The sequence below is a fragment of the Nothobranchius furzeri genome, chromosome 11 (genome assembly GCF_043380555.1).
Source record: "Nothobranchius furzeri strain GRZ-AD chromosome 11, NfurGRZ-RIMD1, whole genome shotgun sequence".
In the NCBI taxonomy this organism is placed as follows: domain Eukaryota; kingdom Metazoa; phylum Chordata; class Actinopteri; order Cyprinodontiformes; family Nothobranchiidae; genus Nothobranchius; species Nothobranchius furzeri.
Window position 1 is genome coordinate 62,705,334 of NC_091751.1, and position 19,431 is coordinate 62,724,764.

The following is a 19,431-nucleotide window of genomic DNA, read 5'->3' on the forward strand; positions in this document are numbered from 1 at the left end:
ACACCAAAGACTTTTTATGCTTTCAAACTGGTTTCAGTGGTTATTGAGCCATACACTTGAGCAACTTCAGATTTGAAAGCACTCTGTCTCCCTCTGCTGACCACAAACTGCACCTATCAGTTTTATGGTTCAGGTCGGGACACTAGCTAAAAAAAAGGCTAGCAGTCATTTTTTTAGTTCAAATTTAGCTTTTTGTTGGCATCATGGCAGAGCCTGGAAGTTAAAGTTAGACAGTGATGTCTTTGATGAAGAAAAAAGCTAAAACAGAGGGAACATTAGTGCAGCCTACATGCATTTGAGGGAGCTGAAGGAGGCTACAGAATCATGGACTGATGGTGACCTGGCCTTGTTGCTACTGGACTTGTAAGTTATATTTTTTGTCCAACAGTGTGGATCTTTAGTAGCTATCAGCTGGCTCGTGTTAGCGTTAGCTCGTCTCGTCTCGTCTCGTCTTCCTCCGCTTATCCGGGTCCGGGTCGCGGGGGCAGCATCCCAACTAGGGAGCTCCAGGCCGTCCTCTCCCCGGCCTTGTCCACCAGCTCCTCCGGCAGGACCCCAAGGCGTTCCCGGACCAGATTGGAGATGTAACCTCTCCAACGTGTCCTGGGTCGACCCGGGGGCCTTCTGCCGGCAGGACATGCCCGAAACACCTCCCCGGGGAGGCGTCCAGGAGGCATCCTGACCAGATGCCCAAACCACCTCAACTGGCTCCTTTCGATCCGGAGGAGCAGCGGTTCTACTCCGAGTCCCTCCCGAATGTCCGAGCTCCTCACCCTATCTCTAAGGCTGAGCCCGGCCACCCTACGGAGGAAACTCATTTAGGCCGCTTGTATCCGCGATCTCGTTCTTTCGGTCATTACCCAAAGCTCATGACCATAGGTGAGGATTGGGACGTAGATCGACCGGTAAATCGAGAGCCTGGCTTTCTGGCTCAGCTCCCTCTTCCCCACGACAGATCGGCTCAGCGTCCGCATCACTGCAGACGCCGAACCAATCCGCCTGTCGATCTCCCGATCCCTCCTACCCTCACTCGTGAACAAGACCCCGAGATACTTAAACTCCTCCACTTGAGGTAGGACCTCTCCCCCGACCCGGAGGTGGCAAGCCACCCTTTTCCGGTCAAGAACCATGGTCTCAGATTTGGAGGTGCTGATCCTCATCCCAGCCGCTTCACACTCGGCCGCAAACCTACCCAGCAAGAGCTGAAGGTCAGAGCTGGATGAAGCTAGGAGGACCACATCATCCGCAAAAAGCAGAGACGAGATTCTCCTGCCACCAAACTCGACACACTCCACACCACGGCTGCGTCTAGAAATTCTGTCCATAAAAGTGATGAACAGAACCGGTGACAAAGGGCAGCCCTGGCGGAGTCCAACCCTCACTGGGAACAGGTCCGACTTACTACCGGCTATGCGGACCAAACTCACGCTCCTCTGGTAAAGGGACTGAATGGCCCTTAACAGAAAGCCACCCACCCCATACTCCTGGAGCGTCCCCCACAGGGTGCCCCTGGGGACACGGTCATAAGCCTTCTCCAAATCCACAAAACACATGTGGATTGGTTGGGCAAACTCCCATGCCCCCTCCATCACCCTTGCAAGGGTATAGAGCTGGTCCACAGTTCCACGGCCAGGACGAAAACCACATTGCTCCTCCTCTATCTGAGATTCAACTATCGATCGGACCCTCCTCTCCAGTACCTTGGAGTAGACCTTTCCAGGGAGGCTGAGGAGTGTGATCCCCCTATAGTTGGAACACACCCTCAGGTCACCCTTCTTAAAGATGGGGACCACCACCCCGGTCTGCCACTCCCTAGGAACTGCCCCCGATGACCACGCAATGTTGTAGAGACGTGTCAACCATGACAGCCCTACAACATCCATAGCCTTGAGATACCCAGGACGAACCTCATCCGCCCCCGGGGCTCCGCCGCTGTGTAGTTGTTTGACTACCTCAGCAACTTCTGCCCCCGAGATTGGACAGTCCATCCCCAGGCCTCCCAGCTCTGGTTCCTCCTCGGAATGCGCATTGGTGGGATTGAGGAGCTCCTCAAAGTATTCCTTCCACCGTCCGACTATAGCCTCAGTTGACGTCAGCAGCTCCCCATCCCCACTGTAAACAGTGTGAGCGAGTTGCTGCCTTCCTCTCCTGAGGCGCCGGACAGTTTGCCAGAACCTCTTTGGAGCCGATCGATAGTCTTTCTCCATGGCCTCACCAAACTCCTCCCACGCCCGAGATTTTGCCTCGGCAACTGCCACTGCTGCACCCCGCTTGGCTATCCGTTAGCTCGTTGTTAGTGCTAACTACAGCGGGCTGTGGCCGGACTGTGTAGGTCCAATTCCAGTAAGAGGGAGAAGTGAAACAAACTATTAAGTGTTGCTTTTTTGATTTTCAAAATTTTATCAAAACTCCTTCACTCCTCAACATAAGCAGATTTTAGTTTAAAATGGTGGCGCTAAAGCTGATGGAAGGCATGTTTTTTTTTTCTATGATGACATTTGTTTTGTCCATCTGAGCTGTGAGTAACTGATGCTCTTTTCTCTCTTATCCTGAATGAAGCTGAGAGAATTTCCATTTACAGATGTCATTTGGCTTCTCATCCCATGGGACTCTGTCATAAGCCACTCATGTCCCCGCCATCAAACCACCTCTGTTTTTGTTACTTGATCTGTTTCTCTGATCTGCAAAGAATTTTCTTCCAGGAATTGTGTCAAAAGATTGATTTAAATTTGATCAGACCTAAGGATTGTGTTCCAGAGGTGGTCGGACTGTCTTGGCAGTCTTCCTGAATTTTCTAAAATTTTATCTTTTAATGGGAGGCACTGATATCCCTTCTTTAAACAATTCAAGCTATTGGGTTTTGCTGAATGCACAACCGCTTCTTTATTCGTCTCCTCCTAAAAGCACAAAGATGAATCTGCTTGGTGATTTTCTAACCTACATATTTATTTTTGAAGTGTGCAGGCCAGGCATGCTTCAGATTTCACTAGCTGAGGTCAGTCGTGTGTTCAGTACAGTCGTCCTAAATAAACATCAATGTGTCTTATAACAAGTAAATAACATTTTTTTTCCTGTGTGAATCTATACCTAACGTGAATTAGGGAAATTCACATGTAAACATGTTAAATAAACATGGAGACATTTACTTAATCCAAAATGACTCAGACCAATCTCTGCAACAAAATAAATTCGAGTCTGGGACATCAGAGGCTGGAGTCAAGTTTTAAATTTAATCTGGCTGTCTAGCAGCTTATTCTAGGAGATTATTCTGATTAAAAAACTGCACCTCATGTTACTACTGATATAAATTTAAAGACTAGATGATGCTAATTTCCTCTTAAATTAACCAAACAGGTCAAAAATGCCCCCAGGCCTCATATTCTCCACCTAATTAATTTTTCTACCAATGTTTGTTGAATTTCCCTGCAGTAGTTTGAGAATTCACTACAGATAATGATCATGACTTGATGTTGCCGAGTCATTAGCTTTCCACTGCTCCAGGCTCATCTCCGTCACTTTCAAACTGCTTATGGTAGAATGTTAGCTAAACTTGGTTAATAAATACCACAGTAATGACACGGGGAAAAAAATCTGGTTTAATTTAAGATACGTAAAGTCATGAAATAAAAGGTTTTAAATTGAAAAGTAATGAAGTTCTCAATAAACAGCACCGTCATTCTAGCCTAGTGAACTAGACCAAATTCTTGCTTTGCAAAGTTTGGTCTAGGAACGCTCCACTGGAACCTCTGCAGCCCCAAGCAGCATTCTGGCTGGCCAATCACAGCTCTCTGGAGGGGTTTCAAACACAGAGAGAGCTGTGATTGGTCCATAATGGTGGGCCAATCATAGCGCTCTATCTGCTTTGTGAACCAATCATTGCAGCTTTTCTGCTTTGTAGGCCAATCAGGGCCATCTATTCATCTGGTGGGCGGGATGATGCAACAGAGTGGAACAAGATGGCGACAGCTCGTTAGAAATGGCTTTTACATCAATTTTGGACTATTTGGACTTGGGCTTTATTAGAATCAGGAGCAGATAGATGTATTTAAGTTCTTTTTTTTTTTTTTTTTTTAGAAAAAAGGATGCATTTTTGCCTTCTTCAACAGCAGATCGCCTCGTTTACAGACATCTGTTGCGGTGAGTATGTCACGTACATTGTCCAGTAGCATGTGGCGATTGTTTGAAAGGCAACGGTAGTACCCGCCCCACGACAGAGAGCCCTCAATGAAGCATTGCCAGACTAAATAATATATTTATTTAGTCTGACTTGCCAGGTTACTGTCACTCAGCAGAGGGAGTGCCAGCTGCTGGAGGTGAGGCGATAGCCTCGATAAAACAGACAAACTAGGTCTGTAAATTATGTTTTGGGATTCCTTTTCTTTGATTAACTATCAAAAGGTAGCACATGCATGTGATCAATATGTATGGTATGACTCATCTATGAAAAGTCAAATGTAGCAAATGTCAGATTTAAGCTGAGTTGAACCAATGTCTGTGTCTATACACATGCTGGGGTGTTTTAGTTGCCATACCAGACATATCAGGAGGAAGTGAAACAGATACGTACACCCGGTCCCAGCTGGGTAGTCCAGAGATCTGTTTCTGTACTGGGGAAAGCAGGATTTATTCACAGGGAACCTGCGATCTGAGGACCTGTCCAGATCGTAGGGGGTGTCCTGGTCCATGCCTGAGGGGAAATGGCATGACGCGCGCGCACACACACACACACACACACACACACACACACACACACACACACACACACACACACACACACACACACACACACACACACACACACACACACACACACACACACACACACACACACACACACACACACACACACACACACACACACAGTGGGGTGTGGGAATTCAAGGGAGATGAAGCGGTAACATGATGCTACAGGTGTGGGAGCACATCAACAAAACAAACTCGTGCTGATTTCATTTGATAAAAAATATCAAATGTTTGCTTAGGAGGAAACGTTTAATTCTGTGTGCATGATGAGTGCCCTAAAACCTACAAAGAGCAGCAGAAACAAACAGTACCTATGTCGAATGAGTTGGACTTCCTGGTGTGGTGAGACGCTGGGCATCCATTACGTCCTCTGTCCTCACCTGGTGGAACGATCACATTCGTTTTTCCCCTTCTGCTCTTTTGTCTTGTGGAATTTTATTGATTTTTCATCGTTAACACAATCTTTGTTTTAGCTTAATAGGTTGAAAAGACATCAATAGAATGTGAAATTACCATTAAAGGTACCAAGGTACAGTTTTCAGCGACCTTCATATGACATTAAAGTCGTACCATGCCTGATGATGACCGGATCGGCTGGCTCTGTAGCAGGCGCTGCCGGGCTTCTCGCCTCATTGGGCAGCTTGTCCTGAGCGATGGGAGGCGAACTCCTCTGGTTGCTGGTTTGTTCGTCTTCTGAACTGGCCGAAGTGGTGGGCGAAGTCTTGGTTTTGTCTGGAGAGCGGTCTCTCTGGAGGTCTATGCTGGGCTGATGAAGGAGAACGGTACGTGGATAGGTTACATTTTTCAGCCTGCAGCTTTAAAAAGTGGCAGCCAAATGTGTTTTCTGTGTTGAATCACACACACACACACACACACACACACACACACACACACACCTTTTTGGGAATAAGAGGATGCTGCCCCTTTGGTCCGCGCCCTCTTTGCTTTTCCTCTTGCATTTTTTCACTCTGGTCCTCTCCCTCCAGCCTTCCTGTCTCTTCTGGTAAAAACAACACGGTGAACACATCGAGTCGACGATAAATCAAGACTTTGTTCTGAATTTTAAAGTGAAAGCCCTAAAGCTGGGGTGCTGACAAAGAGCAGGGGAACATTTATGCGCACTTGGAAAACAAGCCAGGCCAAAGGAGACAGCAAAATAAACAACCTACCACCTTTAAATATTAACATCAGTGCTGCTGTTCTCTAGTGTGGAGGGATTATGTACTGGGAGCTAAACAAGGAAGTACAAGGACATGTGACTATATGTCTACTGTCCATGTGTGTCTTCACAATACCTGACAAAAACGTGGGATGTGGTGATATTCTCCAGATAATGAGATTTTAGTTTAAAGCTGTGACATTAGGCAGTAGGAAATCCAGATAGGCCTTAAATCTAAGCTGGAAATGATTCCATAACTCAGCTTAAGTTAAATATTCAGTTTTTAACCAAACCAGTTGTGACATGGCCGATGTTCCGATTTCTTCATGGAGTTTGGTGGTTTTCTAACCCACTTTAGCAGCTCATTAAAAAGTCCAGACATAAAACTAACAATAGTTCTTGATAATGGCTCTCTGTAGAAGCCCTCAACAGCTGCAGCCGCAGACCTTTGGGCCTAATCCAGTTATTTCTCCTCAGTCTCAAAGCTTTGGGATCATTTTAAAACTTGTATTTTACTGAATGATGATATAAAGTTCACAAGCAAATAATAACTTTTAGCTGTCACTTAGCTAATAAATAACATTTTAACATTTAACCTAAGTTACTAATAATACCACTGGGGGGCAACAATGGGTAGAAAGCAGCAGACATGTTGTTTTAACCTTCAGACAGGTTGTGATGGAGCTTGGTGGAAAAAAAAAAGCTGCAATACCTAAACTCTCCTGCAGGTGTCTCTGTTTCATCACAGCCAGAACCGATTTGCTGCTTGGAGGAGGAGGCTCTGGTCTCAGTCCACAGGGACCCACACTACCAGCACCAGTACTCTGTACGTCCTCCGCCGTCTCTGTCCGTGCGTCCATCAGAGGGACAACCCTCTCCTGCCTGTCTGTCTCCATCTGTCTGTCCGTCTGTTGTTTGGAGGACGCCACATGGCCATTACTCCGGGTATCTGTTGGGGCATCTGAGATGGCGTTTGAGCCATCGGTGTTGTCCTCTTTGATGTCACAGGTGCTGCTGCTATCCGAGTCCTCGATTTCTGCTCCGATACAGCTGTAGACCATGCTGACAAGGTCTGTGGACTGGATCAGGACCGGAGACATTTAATCACCGTTTACATCAAACGAAGTAGATGTCTTTGTGCTGAGTCCCAAACCGTTAACATCTAGTTTTGTGTTTGTAGCCCAAACATACTTCCTAATACACACAAATATGCTTTTATTAGTAGTTAAGTATCTCTCATTTTGCAAAGTTAAGCCCTTAAATACCCTTAAACTATACAAGCTACCCATTTGGTTCTGAGTGTTTGTGTTTGTGTGTTTGTGTGTGTGTGTGTGTGTGTGTGTGTGTGTGTGTGTGTGTGTGTGTGTGTGTGTGTGTGAACAGATTTAAAATAGACCTTCAAGTCTAAGTTTCAAACACATCCAAGAGATAAAAAGGCTGAGAATAGCAGGTGGTGGGCACAGCATGCCGTTCTGCTCTGTCGTCACATGGGACTCCTGGAACCGGCAGCTCTTACGTTGAAACTGTGACGATGAAACAGACTGTACAGCTTAAGAAACTGTAATTTATTCTTTAAAAAAATCCTCCACCATGTTATGGTTCTTAAAACTAAAACGTGCTAATTAATGTAGCTTTTATGGCGTACAAGAATGCAGCTGTCGCAGTTGTTTGTTTATTCTCTTGGATTCAGAATCTAAAATGCTATTTCCTCCAGACTTATGGATCTCCTAGAATTAATATCTGCTTGATTTCAGGGTTTGGGAGGTCAGATTTTGAAGGTAACTGTTGTGACCTTCAAACTCTTTGTACCTGTCTTTGGATGGGACAGGGGGGGCTAGCAGCCCTCAACCCATAAACAAGAGCTCCCTGAGTTGATCGAGGTGAAGGCATGGCCCCGTTAGGCCCAGGAACAGCACTCTCAGGCCTCCCCATCTCCTTAGGGTGCTGAATCATGGAGTAGACGTTCTCGGAGGCTCCACTAGAGCAGGCAGAAAAGTGACAAACATGTCAGGCAGGAGCGGGATAAGGAAAGAATGACTGATGGATGCAGGAAGTGATTTGTGATCCAACTTGACCTCAACAATTCAATAAATGCAATAATCCTCATGAATTCCTTTGAAAAACACATTCAGATGCTTTGACACGTACACAGCCTGCCTTTGGTACAAGCAAATGTAGAAAACAATCACAAGCACGATATCTTTATAAAACCTTAGCCTCAATCTCCAGATGGAATAAAACTTTATGAACTGATTTTACATCTGTCTGATGAGCCAGCTGCTCTTTTATTCAGCTCAAGATGTGAGGTTGCATTTCTTTAAGCACATCTGTGATCAAAACAAAACAATCTGTAGCTCTCACTCACCGCCATGCTTCTTTGTTTTCATAAATGATACAGTTTAATAGTCCGGCTGAGAGCTGCATTTCCTCTTCTTTGTGAGCAACGGCCAACCGTTCCCACTTGGCGTCAAAGACGTCGGTAGTGCTTATGTAGTTTTAGTATCAGTGCACTTAGAAAGTTGCTCAGTTTTTGTCTCATTTTAAAGATTCTGATTAGAGAAAAATCTGTATCAGACAAATGTAAGCTGAGTTAAAAAAATACAAAGTTTTCAAATGATGGATTTTTTTTTTTATTAAAAGGACAAAATCCATGTAAATCAACCTGACCCCATGTGAAAAGTGACTTCCCTGTTGTTAAGTCAAGGATCACCTGAGATTATTTGAATAGTTCAGTTCATTATCCACACCTGATCACTGTCAGATGTCTGAGTAAAAGATCACTCAAACAGAATGTGTGGAATGATCAAACTAAAGAGGAACCTTTAGGAAGGTGTGTGTGTGTGTGTGTGTGTGTGTGTGTGTGTGTGTGTGTGTGTGTGTGTGTGTCGTCGCATCTGGTGTAAACCTGACTCTGCGTTTCAGAAATAGAATGCTATAGCAACAGTCAGACATGGTGGCAGTAGTGTGATGGTCTGGAGCTGCTTTGCTGCTTCAGGACCTGGACCACTTGATGTAAGTGATGAAACCATGAATTCTGCTCTGCTCTCTCTAAATCCTGAGGGAGAACACCCAAGCGTCAGCTGTTGAGTGCAATGGCAGCAGAACAATGACGCAACGATTTTAGGCAAGTCCAAGGAAGAATAACTAGAACAAAGAAAGACATAATGACGTTAAATAATGTTTTGGAGTGACCAAGTCAAAGTCTGGATTTAGATCTGATTCAAAAACTAGAGGCGACAGTGACAAAGGAGTTAAGTGCTCGCCTTGGAACCGTAGGGTTGTAGGTTCAAGCCTCGTCTGCTGCTGTTGCTGTGTCTTTGGGCAAGGCATTTAACCCACCTTGCCTGCTGATGGTTTTTGGAGGAACTGGTGGCGCCTGTGTTCAGCAGTCTTGTCTCAGGGTAGCTGTGGCTACATTGTAGCTCATCACAAACAACCAGTTACTAAGTCTAGGGGGCAACCATGTACTCAGAACCAGATTGGTTTGGAAAGCTTGTTTCCTTTAATAAACTAAACAAGAATTTGGACTCTGTATTTTCAATTTGACTCAGGTTATCTTTGTCTGATTTTGACATTTGTTTGCTCACCTGTAACATTTAAGTGTGTCAAAAAAAAAAAAAAAAACAGAAGACATCTGTAAACGGGTCAAATGCTTTTCCTTGGCAGCATAATTATTCAGAAGTATACAGTGACGTAAATGTAAATGCCCTGTGCTGGTATCATTTACCAGCCTTTTGCTCTACTAGCCCGCACACTTAAATGCTACATTAGTTTCCCTCCTCCACTCAGCCGCTGCAACAGCCACTCACTCTGAGTCCTGAACAGAGAAGGTGGAGTTACGATTCTTTCGGAAGCCAGAGAAAATCGACAGGACGCTGCGTCTTTTCTTCCTCCTCAGTGACTGGGCCTGATGGAGGGATGACAACTGACTAAAGGAGAAGAGGAACAACAGAAAGGGCAGGCAAGAGGTCACAGTTCCATCAGGAGCAACGGCAGGGTATATTTACATATTTTCACCAAGAAGGGTCACGTGGATCAGTGTGGCTGAGATATAGGAGAACAAGCCACCTGTACACTGTCATGAAACCTAAAAGCGTTGAGAAGTCGTTTATCATTTCTATAAAATTCACTGTAGACAGAGAGCTGCTCAGTAAGTTTCTCTGCAATGTATGATACTTTAAAAACCCAAACTGTTGTTTGAGGAAAAAATAAAGCACATAAAACTAGATGGAAGAAAGTGCATCAATGTGTGAAAAGGTTACATGAAAATAGTTCTTTAAAGAGCAAGTCACCCCTACCAGATTCTTATTCCACTCCCACTTTCTGTTTGAAAACTGCAACAAACGCTGTTTTCTAGCAGACCAAGAAGGCGGAGCCGCTAACCCCAAAATTCCACCACCTCTGCTCCGCTCCGCTCCGGCACGAACTCCGCAGCAAAATCTGTCCCGTTGTAGTCAATCAGAGCTGTTCCACAACTGCGGCCATGCGGCGCAGGGGCCCGCCGTTCCGCCAACCAGCAAAAATAGGATTGATTCTATTTTTGCCGGACGCCGGAGCACCTCCGCAGTCAATGGACTGAAATCACAACCGCCCAACAGAAAAGGGAGCAAGCACAACCTCCGTTATTTCACAATAAATCGACAAACAAAAAGCGTTTTTTGTTTCATATGCACAGGTTTAACAACTTTTAACAACTATCAATGGCGACTGAAGTTTAAATGCACAAAAGTAAGCCATAAATACAGTTTCCACTATCAAAGTAGTCACACTTTGTTGATCCAGACACTGCTGATCTCTCAACACAAATGATGGGCAGATTAAACAGTTCATTTTGATGCTTCTCCCACACAACGGGTGTTTGGATCTAGCTTCCGCGTTCATTGCTCGGACTGTATTGCAAGATCTCGAAAATCCCGCACATGCCTGTTTGCGCACCTCAGGTCTCCGCACCGGAACCGAGCCATTGTAGAGCGGGTACCAGTAAAAATTGAGTTCGGAAGTGAGCGGCTGCGGAAGGCGGGGGCGGAGCAGAGCGGAGGTAGTGGAATCTTGGGGTAACAAATACACGCACACACACACACAGGCTCAAAACGACATTGTGACATCATATGGTACCAGCTAACGTTCTAGGGTACCTCTTAGCCAATAATGATGGCAGATTTAAATTCAAATGCAGTGCAGAGTTTTTACCTGACAACGGCACAACACTGACAGTTTTAGGCAGAAAATTAAAATTTTAACTAAAATGCACTAAAGTGCAAAACTAGTGACTACACGTGTCTGCAGCACGATTAGACATGCATTTATATTGTTTATCAGAAAAAAAATGTTGATTTGGGGGTGACTTGCTCTTTAAAGAAACACTAACTTTAAACCGTTGCTTTAAAACTAGTTTCAGTGATTCTTGAGCCACAAACTCAAATAACTTCACACTGAATTGTACTCAGTCGCACTCCGCTGACCAGAAATTACTCTCAACAGTTTTGTGATTCAGGTAAACGCACTAGTAAGAGCGTTCTGCCTGCTTACTGTGCTGATAGCTCATGTAAAGGCTATGGCTGTAGGTTTGTTGGAATCAAAGACTTGTTTTAGTTACCTGAGTGTGATTCAGTAATGCCCTGAAGGGTATTGCAGAGCAGATGCTGACTGCAGCTGAGCAACACCTACAGAGAAGCCTGAATGTTTTATAATCAGCCAATAAATATCTGGTAGCTCCAGAGAGAAAAAAATCCAAATACTGAAGTGTTTGAAGTGGAAATAAAGACCCAGTTTATGCAGCATTACAACATAGTCGGTTTGTTTTTGTGTCACTGCTGCTGAATTCAAGTTCAATTCAATTCAAGTTTATTTATATAGCGCCAAATCATGACAAGAGTCGTCTCAAGGCACTTCACATAATAAACATTCCAATTCAGGACAGTTCATTAGGCCAATCAGAAAAATTTGTCCTATATAAGGAACCCAGCAAATTGCATCAAGTCACCGAACCAAACAGCATAAACAAATCAGACAGCTGCAGGTTTACACACTGACTGTTAGGGTGTACTTTGATTATTTTTGAGATTTTCAGATAAAAAGTACTAGAAAAGGTTTGATTGAATGAATGGACAGGGCAATATTTTAAAAGCATTTACAAGACAAAGTTCAACCAATCATGGATGATAATTGAAAGCCCTAAACCTTTTAAAACACAATTAACCTCTTATGCTGTTTAGTGTATTTCCAAGTTTTAGTCATGTTTTTGTTAAAACTGAGGATTGATTAGCCAGTTTATGTTTAGTTCAGCTGAGATCACCTGGAAATTCTGCTGGTTCTTTATTTTATAGTTTTATTATGAATGGAATATGTAAATGTAGCATTTGAAAACAAACTCTCTAAAAATAATTAAGATTAATAGTTTACAGGGTAATGCTGGGTTTGTTTAGGCCTCTCTGCTGGGGCTGCTAAGGTAGAACGACAGCTTCATCAACTTTATTTTTGACCACCTGGTCAATCGACATGCCAAACATAAGGTTGTGAATCATCAACAAGGGGATTAGATCCTGGATATATGTAGCTAAAATCAGCTTCTTCTTTAAAGGTGGTCAGATTCAGCCTCACAACAGTTGAGGAGCTGAATCATCTGGGAGGAGTTCAGAGGAGCTGCACCTCCTCATCAAAAAGAGATGATTAGAACTTAATTGGAAGGCTCATAAATGCACTCTATCCTGAGAATGTCCAGGAAATACTCAAGAGGAGCTGAAGAGTGTTGCTGAGGAGAAGAATGGGTGGGCTCTGCTCTGGGATCTGTTTTTACAAAACATGATCTTGCAAAGGGATGGATGGATGGATGGATGGATGGATGGATGGATGATGGATGGGTGGGTGGGTGGATGGATGGATGGATGGATGGATGGATGGATGATGGATGGGTGGATGGATGGATGGATGGATGGATGGATGGATGATGGATGGGTGGATGGATGGATGGATGGATGGATGGATAATGGATGGGTGGGTGGGTGGATGCATGGATGATGGATGGGTGGATGGATGGATGGATGGATGGATGATGGATGGGTGGATGGATGGATGGATGGATGGATGGATGGATGATGGATGGGTGGGTGGGTGGATGGATGGATGGATAATGGATGGGTGGGTGGATGCATGGATGATGGATGGGTGGGTGGATGCATGTATGGATGCATTGACGGATGGATTGATGGATGGATGATGGATGGGTGGATGGATGATGGATGGGTGGATGCATGGATGGATGCATTGATGGATGGCTGGCTGGATGGATGGATGAGTGGATGGATGATGGATGGGTGGATGCATGGATGGATGCATTGATGGATGGCTGGATGGATGGATGGATGGATGAGTGGATGGATGCATGGATGGATGGATGGATGGATGAGTGGATGGATGGATGGATGGATGGATGGATGGATGTTGAATGGGTGGGTGGATGCATGGATGATGGATGGGTGGGTGGATGCATGATGCATTGACGGATGGATGGGTGGATGGATGGATGGATGGATGGATGGATGGATGAGTGGATGGATGCATGGATGGATGGATGATGGATGGGTGGATGGATGATGGATGGGTGGATGCATGGATGGATGGATGGATGGATGGATGGATGGCTGGATGGATGATGGATGGGTGGGTGGATGCATGGATGGATGGATGGATGGGTGGGTGGATGCATGGATGATGGATGGGTGGGTGGATGCATGTATGGATGCATTGACAGATGGATGGATGGATGAGTGGATGGATGGATGATGGATGGGTGGATGCATGGATGGATGGATGGATGGATGGATGGATGGATGGATGGATGATGGATGGGTGGGTGGATGCATGGATGGATGGATGGATGGGTGGGTGGATGCATGGATGATGGATGGGTGGGTGGATGCATGTATGGATGCATTGACAGATGGATGGATGGATGAGTGGATGGATGGATGGATGGGTGGATGGATGATGGATGGGTGGATGCATGGATGGATGGATGGATGGATGGCTGGATGATGGATGGGTGGATGGTAACCTTAGTAGCGATAGGGGAATCTACCTGTCAGGAAGGACCCTTTTGCTGTAGAAGTCAGGCAGTCCATCCTCCAGCATACTGACTGCTCCATTCTCTGCACTATGCTGCACGCACACACACACACACACACACACACACACACACACACACACACACACACACACACACACACACACACACACACACACACAAAACAACAAAGATCAATTTACCACGTCTACAGAGAGCTGAAAGGCTGACAGTGTATTAAACTTTCAAGCGGCTGACTGGCAAACTGAACTCCAAGAGCCAGCAGAGGTCCATTTGTTAAATGTCTTTTTAACACACTTCTTTAACTACATTTCCCTCAATTTACATAAAAAAAACTTTCAAAAAGGCTCTAAACAAACAAGCTGCTCAGTTTGTTGATGCCCCTGGGAGATGGCAGTTCGCTATTAACATTTGAATCACAGACACATGTGGCAGCTTCTTACTTTAAAGAAAACTTATTTTTGGAAAGAGCCTCGGGCCACAAACACCAGATGAATGACTGAAGTTACAACACAAAGCAACAAAGGGAAGATGAAGAAAAGTATCCCTGAAAACAACACACACTGAGCGTTCAGCACTCCCGAGATTTCTTGTTTTCCAGCCTCTACTCACAGATTCAGGAGAAAGATTCATGGCTCGGTGTCGCCGAGGTGGGCGTGGCCTGACGTGGGTCACATGATGTAAAGGTGAGCCGTTGGTGGGGAGGGTGGAAAGGCATTCCCATGATGCCGAATGGGTAAGAGAGACAGAGTGGGAAGGAGCGGACGGTGTAGGGGAGGGACTGGGCTCGTCACCCAAACCTTTGGGCCAGAAACCAACAAGAATCTCATTATCTGGTCACATCTGACCTGCAGCGCACTTATTAATATTAAACGAGATTCTTTTTGCTTCTGACATGAAGGTGTTTCGAGATGCCTTTACATGTTTCATTACAGATGAAACAGACCGCAAACAGGAAGAAGAACACATCAAACAAGCACTAACCCTCTGTCAGGATCCAAAATGGGCCATAGAAAAAGAAAAACAAGTCAAAGAAAATAAAAAAACAGAGAGACCAAAAAGAGAAATCAAAAACAAAGACCAGACCACACGCACACGGACACCATCACAATTCCATATTTCCGGGAAGTCACAAGACGTTTTCAAAGGGCCATGAATAAACAACAAATCAACACAACCGTCAAACCTCACATGAAACTCAAACAGTTACTAGCACACTCCAAGGACAAAATAGAACCTGATAAGAGATGCAAGTAATTTACGAAATACCCTGCATGTCGTGCAATAAAACATACGTAGGGGAAACTGGCAGAACATATGACATGAGAAGAAAAGAGCACCAGAAGGAATGTGAGAAGGAAACAACAGAAAGACTCACAAGGACAACAAAGACAAAAAGCAGAGGAGCAAACCCTCACGTCAGCCATCTCAGATCATTGCAAACGAAATAATCACATCATAGACTGGGATCAAGGGAAAATGATCAACATGGAGAACAACCGGTTCGGGCGTTGGGTCAGGGAGGCAATAGAAATAAGGAAAAGTGAGCATTGGAACATGAACAGAGACGAGGGGGCCCATCAGCTGTCTCGCACCTGGGATTCCCTTCTTCAAAGACCAGCCAGCGGAGGTACGCGTGACCGACCCGGCAGATCAGACAGATCCGGGTTGGCCGCGCCCACCAGAAGAACAGCTGATTAAGACGCGTCGCACAAACACCTGTGACATTTCTGATGAAGACCGCTGACGACGGTCGAAACATGTAAAGGTAACTCGAAACACCTTCATGTCCGAAGCGAAAAGAATCTTGTTTAATATTTGGAAAAAGGACATATTTAACACTGTAAAGGATGCAGCACACTTATCTAAGAAACTGTAATCTTAACCTCCCACAATCTAACATAGAGCAACAATAAGGTTTTCTTTATGACATCTCATGGATGTTACATTGACATCAGAACAGTGTGCTTAAATGTAAAACGAGATCACTCGTTTCATTGTGGTGTGACACACACACCACTCATGTGGAAGAAATGTAATCTCAAGGCCTAAACGAGCACATAGGCATGAAACTCACTCAGTCTGGTGGAGACGGGGCGGATTCTTCGAGTTCTGGAGCTCCGCTTCTTGATCGCCATTGTGTCCTGCAGTCAGAGAATATCAGGAACAGAGACTTGCTGTCATGTTTTCCTCCCAAATATAAGAGGTTGAAACAGAAGACTTTATGACCATGCTCCAGAGATTATTTAAAAATTCCCAATTATTTGGTGCAGTTACCTTAGACCTCCTTTAACAGTGGATTAGGACCCTGCTTTCTAGGGTTTACAGGAATATGGCAGAAGCTCCTTCAATGCTTTTTTCCCTAAAATCCCTAAAATATGTTTGCCCGACCTTCAACACGCTTTATACACCAGCAGCAAGCTTCACCTCAATGCTACCATGCACACTCATAATCAGACCACACGCTGCTTCCAATCCTGGTACAACTTGAGAAACGTCTACGTGCTGAACATCCAGCTATTAATGAGTTATGATGGACTCATGAATGGACTTAGCTTAAGCCTGTGTTAAGGTCTAACATGAAAGAGCAAACTGACCAAACCTCCAGCCCTACCCAGGAAGAAGAGTGTGGTCTACAGCAGTGGTTCCCAACCTTTTTCCCAAGGGACCCCGTTTTTTTCCCAGTAAAATTTTGGACGACCCCCTCCCATTCTCTCTTCCAGTACAAACATTATTAAGAAATGATAAAATTGTTCAAGCACATTTTAATATGCTTTGATTCAATAGATAACAGTAATAGTAGGCTCCAGTACAGAACAAAGTCATTGTCAAAACCAAACAGAGCATAATGTGCTTGGCAGTTACTATTACTTTTCTGAACACATTGTTTCTCGTAAACACTGATAAATCAATCATTCCTTTCAATAAATGTTGACACATAAAAAATACACTGAGCAAAATGTACTTAAATGTGTATATTACTGTTTATACTAGATTATTTACTGTAAACGCTGTGATCAATCAACCAGTCCTATCTTTAATGAACTTTTGACACTTGAAAATAAAACAGTGAGCTGAGCAAAACGTTCTTAAAAGTGTGTTACTTTTTCTGTACTAATTATTTCCTGTCTTAATATCAGTAAACTTTTCACTCATGAAAAAAAATGTGAGCAAAATGTAGGCTATAAACAAGTAATAAATGAAGTTTTAACCCCTTAAAGTGGAGAGGTCCTGGCGTCCCACTGAGAGGCTTTGGCGCCCCCTTGTGGGGGTCGGGACCCCCAGGTTAGGAACCACTGGTCTAAGATGTCATGCTTCTGCTCAATCATTTCTAAGAACAGTATCACACACGCCGGGGTTTTAAAGTTTAAAAATAATTTACTAATCATTAAGGTAAATTAGATTTTGCTGCAAATCATTGTTTAAGTGCGTTCAAAGATTTTTAGAAGCTGGTTGTGGCCATTGGCAGAAGGGATTTTTTTGTAGTGGTCTATTGCAGAATATCTGAAAAACCCTCTGGCTGAAGACACCGTTGCTTATTTACCGTTTTGTGAACAGGATGGCGAAGGATGTCCATCATATTCTTCCATTTATGAAACATATTCCTTTGTCCTATCTGTTCTAGAGAGTCCAGAGCAGTCCTAAAAATAGATTGAACTTTCTTTATCTTTATTTGAATGACGACAACAGCAGGATCCAAAACCAATGAAGAACATACAAACCAGAAAGTTGAGGTAAACGCCGTGGGTCAGGAGAGGATAGAATGTCTGTGTGAGCCTATTCCTGAACTTAACCTGAACTTTCCATGTTCACTTCATTAGCTGTGTCCTGACCTCTGTCTGTCTGAATCACCAGTGTTCTCACTGACCATACTTCCATTATTCTCACGGAGCACGATCTACAGTTTTTTGTTTTTCTTGCACTGCTTTCTAATCACCTCTTTGAGCATCTCCTCAATAATCTCTATGAATGTTTTATTTTCCTTGCAAAGAGGTTCGCCTTGCAAGATTTTTCTTGCAGGTCCTTGATGATCCAGGGTTTCTTATTGTGACAACTTTAGTATTCTGATGGATATGATGGTGTCCAGACAGAGGTTTAAATAGTCAGACACAGACTCAGTCGTGGCACTGATGTCATCTCAGTGTAGCTCAGAATGCCTCCCAGTCTACTTCAAAGCAGGATTCTATGTTGCTCTATGTTACAAACCCTGAAGTTGTTTAGTCGTTGTGGCGGAGGGGTAACATAAAAACTGGTGTGGAGAAAGGGGGAGTGTAAATAAAATGTGTTTTTATTAACAAAGGGTGAACACAATTACTCAGTCCTTGACTGGAAAAATGTCAAAACGCAAAATACCCTTGGACATAACTAACGAAGGCGACGGAGAAAACTCAAAACACCTCAGACAAACGGTCTCAGGGAAGAAAACACGAGAATATCGGTACTAACAAAAAAATAAATAAAAACACGCCGGAGCTAACTAACTAAAACAAATGTCGACGGCTATAACTATGATAAATATTATTACTACTAGCAAACTTAAAGCGAGCTCTAAGGCTGAAAAGGAAACTGAAATTCAAGCACTAGAGCAGACGAAAAAGGAATCACTAAACGAAAACGACTAATAATTACTCCATGGTTAAACAAAAGGAACTATCTATCTTAACTATCACGATCATCAAAGTTCTTTACTGAATTTTACCAAATCTAAACCGTATGTCACAAAGATCCAAACCGAGGAGAGAAAGACGGGGTGTTAAGCTGTGAGTCTCTCTACGAGAACTGAAAGCTGCAGTCTTTTAAACCACCTGTCCTCATTAGTTAATGGTATGCAGCCGGGACAGCGAAGGCGGGCAGAGGTGGAGGCCAGCCTGACGGAGGACCTGTCCAAGGTTCTGAATGGCATGGAGGGAGCAGGATGGAGGACCTGTCCAAGGTCCTGAACAGCATGGAGGGAGCAGGACTGGGCCATTCAATGTGCGGGAGCCCAGGATTCGTAACACTCTAGTTCTGATCCAAAGTTGCCTCCTAACAAGGTGGTTTAACACACAGCAGAAGACTAAAAGACTGGATCTGGATTCCCAGGAACAGGTTCTGCAGAGAAGCTATATGCTTCCCTGACATTAGCATAAAACAAATTGTGCTAAAACGAATAGACAAATTTGAGGTAAGAAATCAAACTATGTACCCTTTCTGTTGCTAGTCAGTCCAATGGAGACTTTACTGATATCATAAGGGAAACATGGGACGTCCCAAGTCTTAATCAGGGTACTTCAAAGGTCCTCAGTAATTCTACTTTTATTTTGAATAGAGATTTACTATTGCTAATTGTCATTTTTTTTATTTACACTTGTTGTTCACGGTAAAACTGCAAATGGTGAATTAGCTCCCTTCACTTGTAAACAGCTGAAAAATCTAGGGGACCACCAGTGGTACTTTTGAAAACCAA

The 19,431-nt window shown here is 44.1% G+C and overlaps 1 protein-coding gene across 2 annotated transcripts in view; it reads right to left on the minus strand.

Annotated features, from left to right (window-relative positions):
* carmil3 (capping protein regulator and myosin 1 linker 3) overlaps positions 1 to 19,431 on the minus strand; it is a 158,456-nt gene that overhangs the window by 1,218 nt on the left and 137,807 nt on the right. Inside the window, exons 30-39 of one of the 2 annotated variants that reach the window (XM_054733299.2) lie at positions 16,063 to 16,129; positions 14,598 to 14,785; positions 13,980 to 14,059; positions 9,712 to 9,831; positions 7,712 to 7,880; positions 6,615 to 6,981; positions 5,640 to 5,743; positions 5,314 to 5,509; positions 5,055 to 5,123; positions 4,568 to 4,687 (exon numbers count right to left, since the gene is read on the minus strand). In XM_054733299.2, the coding sequence (XP_054589274.1) occupies positions 4,568 to 4,687; positions 5,055 to 5,123; positions 5,314 to 5,509; positions 5,640 to 5,743; positions 6,615 to 6,981; positions 7,712 to 7,880; positions 9,712 to 9,831; positions 13,980 to 14,059; positions 14,598 to 14,785; positions 16,063 to 16,129 (1,480 nt within the window). The remainder of the gene's footprint in view (positions 1 to 4,567; positions 4,688 to 5,054; positions 5,124 to 5,313; positions 5,510 to 5,639; positions 5,744 to 6,614; positions 6,982 to 7,711; positions 7,881 to 9,711; positions 9,832 to 13,979; positions 14,060 to 14,597; positions 14,786 to 16,062; positions 16,130 to 19,431) is intronic. The other variant, XM_054733343.2, reaches the window with a different exon arrangement.